Source organism: Elephantulus edwardii, unplaced genomic scaffold (genome assembly GCF_000299155.1).
Source record: "Elephantulus edwardii isolate Elephantulus edwardi_28Jun2011 unplaced genomic scaffold, EleEdw1.0 scaffold00225, whole genome shotgun sequence".
Classification (NCBI taxonomy): domain Eukaryota; kingdom Metazoa; phylum Chordata; class Mammalia; order Macroscelidea; family Macroscelididae; genus Elephantulus; species Elephantulus edwardii.
In genome coordinates this window covers 3,596,318-3,598,749 of record NW_006399975.1, presented here as the reverse complement: position 1 = coordinate 3,598,749, position 2,432 = coordinate 3,596,318, and the positions used below count along the sequence as shown (strand labels likewise).

At 31.8% G+C, this 2,432-nt stretch overlaps 1 protein-coding gene across 1 annotated transcript in view; it reads right to left on the bottom strand.

Moving 5' to 3' along the window:
* The window catches only part of UNC13C (unc-13 homolog C (C. elegans)), a 912,374-nt gene that overhangs the window by 333,974 nt on the left and 575,968 nt on the right, over positions 1 to 2,432 (bottom strand). The window contains exon 17 of the mRNA XM_006898243.1: positions 1,893 to 2,026. Within this exon, the coding sequence (XP_006898305.1) occupies positions 1,893 to 2,026 (134 nt within the window). The remainder of the gene's footprint in view (positions 1 to 1,892; positions 2,027 to 2,432) is intronic.

Here is a 2,432-nt window from a genome sequence, read left to right as displayed (position 1 = left end):
TAAATACATGTATTTATTGTACATTCTTTAACACAGTTACAAACATTAAAGTACTGTTCATTTATTAATATATTATTCAAGAATAATTCTAGAAAATTTTGAGTCATTAATTTAAAAGTCCATTTTAATAGTCATCATTTGCTGATATTTAGTAAATAAGGAGACATACTCCTCAAATTTAAATGTATAAGACTGTATACTGACTAATCTTTAAAAACTTATAAGTTGCATTTCTCAGCAGATGTGTGTTTTAATTTAAATTATGTTTTTGTTGCACTTTCTCAGCCCAAGGACAGTCTTGAAACAACTTTGTCTCTCAATTTTTAAGAACATTCTACCCTTATCAGAAAAATAGCAGAAAATAAATGATGACATATACTTTTTCCATGATGTTGCCAAAGAATTTAAGACTATTCATAAACCTTGATGAGATGACATATCAGAGAGGAATTCTCTCTTAATCTTCAAATACAAAATGAGAAAGAAAAGCTTTGACCACAGATGGTCATCAGTAGACACGTTGGTAATCAGGAAGAAAAAGTGAATATAGGCGTGAGGGCTTAGAAGAAAGAGGAGTGTGAAAGACAAACCTAAGGTTCCTATCAAGGTTGTACAACAAACAGAAAAACATCTTTTTCATGATTGGGAGGAACAGGAGGGCAAATGGATATTTCAGAGGCAAGAAAGAGTAAAAGTAAGAATACTTAATTTATCTATTCTGAAATTGAAATTCTAATTTAATTTAATGTAACATTTTAGGCTAATTGTCTTCATCAGAGCTAAAAAAAGTAAAGTAAATCTGAATATGTTTCACAGAGAACATAGCTTGTACTGCTATTGTTGTCCACATTTCAGGTCCTATCGGTATGTTAGGATAACCTCTCTAATCAGACTAAGAGTCAAGCTTGGCAGCTGTTATGTTCTTGTACAGTCTCTCATAAACCCTAAAATCATACACTTTAAAAGTTGAACTGCATTTTGAAAATCACCAAGTAAAATCTTACTTACATCTGAGAACACTAAGATCCAAGGGACTTAGAAAAATCTTTGCAAAGCCTCATGGATAAGCAGATGATTTTACAAACCCTCTTAGAACAGTCCGGAATTATAATCTTTATGCAATGTCTATTTTGTTTATAATTTGCAAATTCAATGCATGGGAGTATATACTTTTTAATTGAGAAACTATACTTATTCAAAATAGTTAGCTTAAGTAGCCTAGTGATAAAAAGCTGTGCTGTAATCCTAAAGGCATTTAGTTCAAATCCACTAGCTGCTCTGTGGAAGGATTATGGGAAATGTGCTACATTCCCAAATGCATACCAGTTTCTCCAGAAGAGGAGGATGCGGAAATCACCTCCAGTGAAAACCCACTGGAAAGTCAAGTCAGCTATGTTGTTTTCAACTTGATGGCATACAAAAACACCACCACTTATTACATAAAATGTTTCACTGTGTTAAGTCCAACATGTACAATTATTTGGAAGGCAGGCTTATTGACTAATCTTTATTTTTTAAAAAGTCACATTAAATATGCTCCGTACTAGCTATTTAACATTCTTGCCCATTTTAGGACAGTGTACTTTCTTTTCTTGGAGACATTGTGGTAGTAATAAAAGAAAGAAAGAAATAAGGAAATGTTACACAGCAAATAAAAAGAAATATTGGCAAATGTTTTCTTTCATATACAAAGAATCATATTCAATGGGATTTAAACAAAAAATTTATTACAACACTGGATTGATATTTACTGGTATAAGAAGAATACTCTTTCTGTACCTTAATTTTGAAAAATGTCTTTGTCATGAGAGTACAATTTATGATTAAACTATCTTCTTTTTCTTAACTTTGATGGACTAAAGTCCATTAATTACCAAAAAATGTATACTCACTGATTAAGGACAGGTGTGTAGGCAGTTTTATCTTCATCAATAATTGTGACCATCAGTGTAATAAGTTGAGGCCAGAAGTCCAAATTCTTGGTGGTAGGTCCCTGGTCTTCCCGGGGAATATCCTGTTTCTTACTCTGCTCACAAGTTCCCGCACATGAAAAGAAGAAAAGAAAATCGTAAATGAGATTAATTTGTGTCAGTGTCAAAAAGGAGGATCAAGTAAAAGTCATAACTTGATAGTTTTAGATTACAGGAGTCAAATATTTCACGTGGAAGTCTCCTTTCCATTTTGAATGGTGCTCCATAGAATAAACTCATAGTGGCAGAGGCTTGTATTTCTAAATACTATGAATACGGTATGCAAATTTCTCTTCTATGTATCACATACAGTTCATGAGCTTAAGAATTATTAGAATAATTATTCCTTATAATTTCTTTCAATAATACATAATGATTTGGTGTGTATAAGTACATGTGTGTGTTTGAGCAATGCAAAATTTTTCTGCCTAGATATTTAATCTAAAGTCATATATCTAAAGT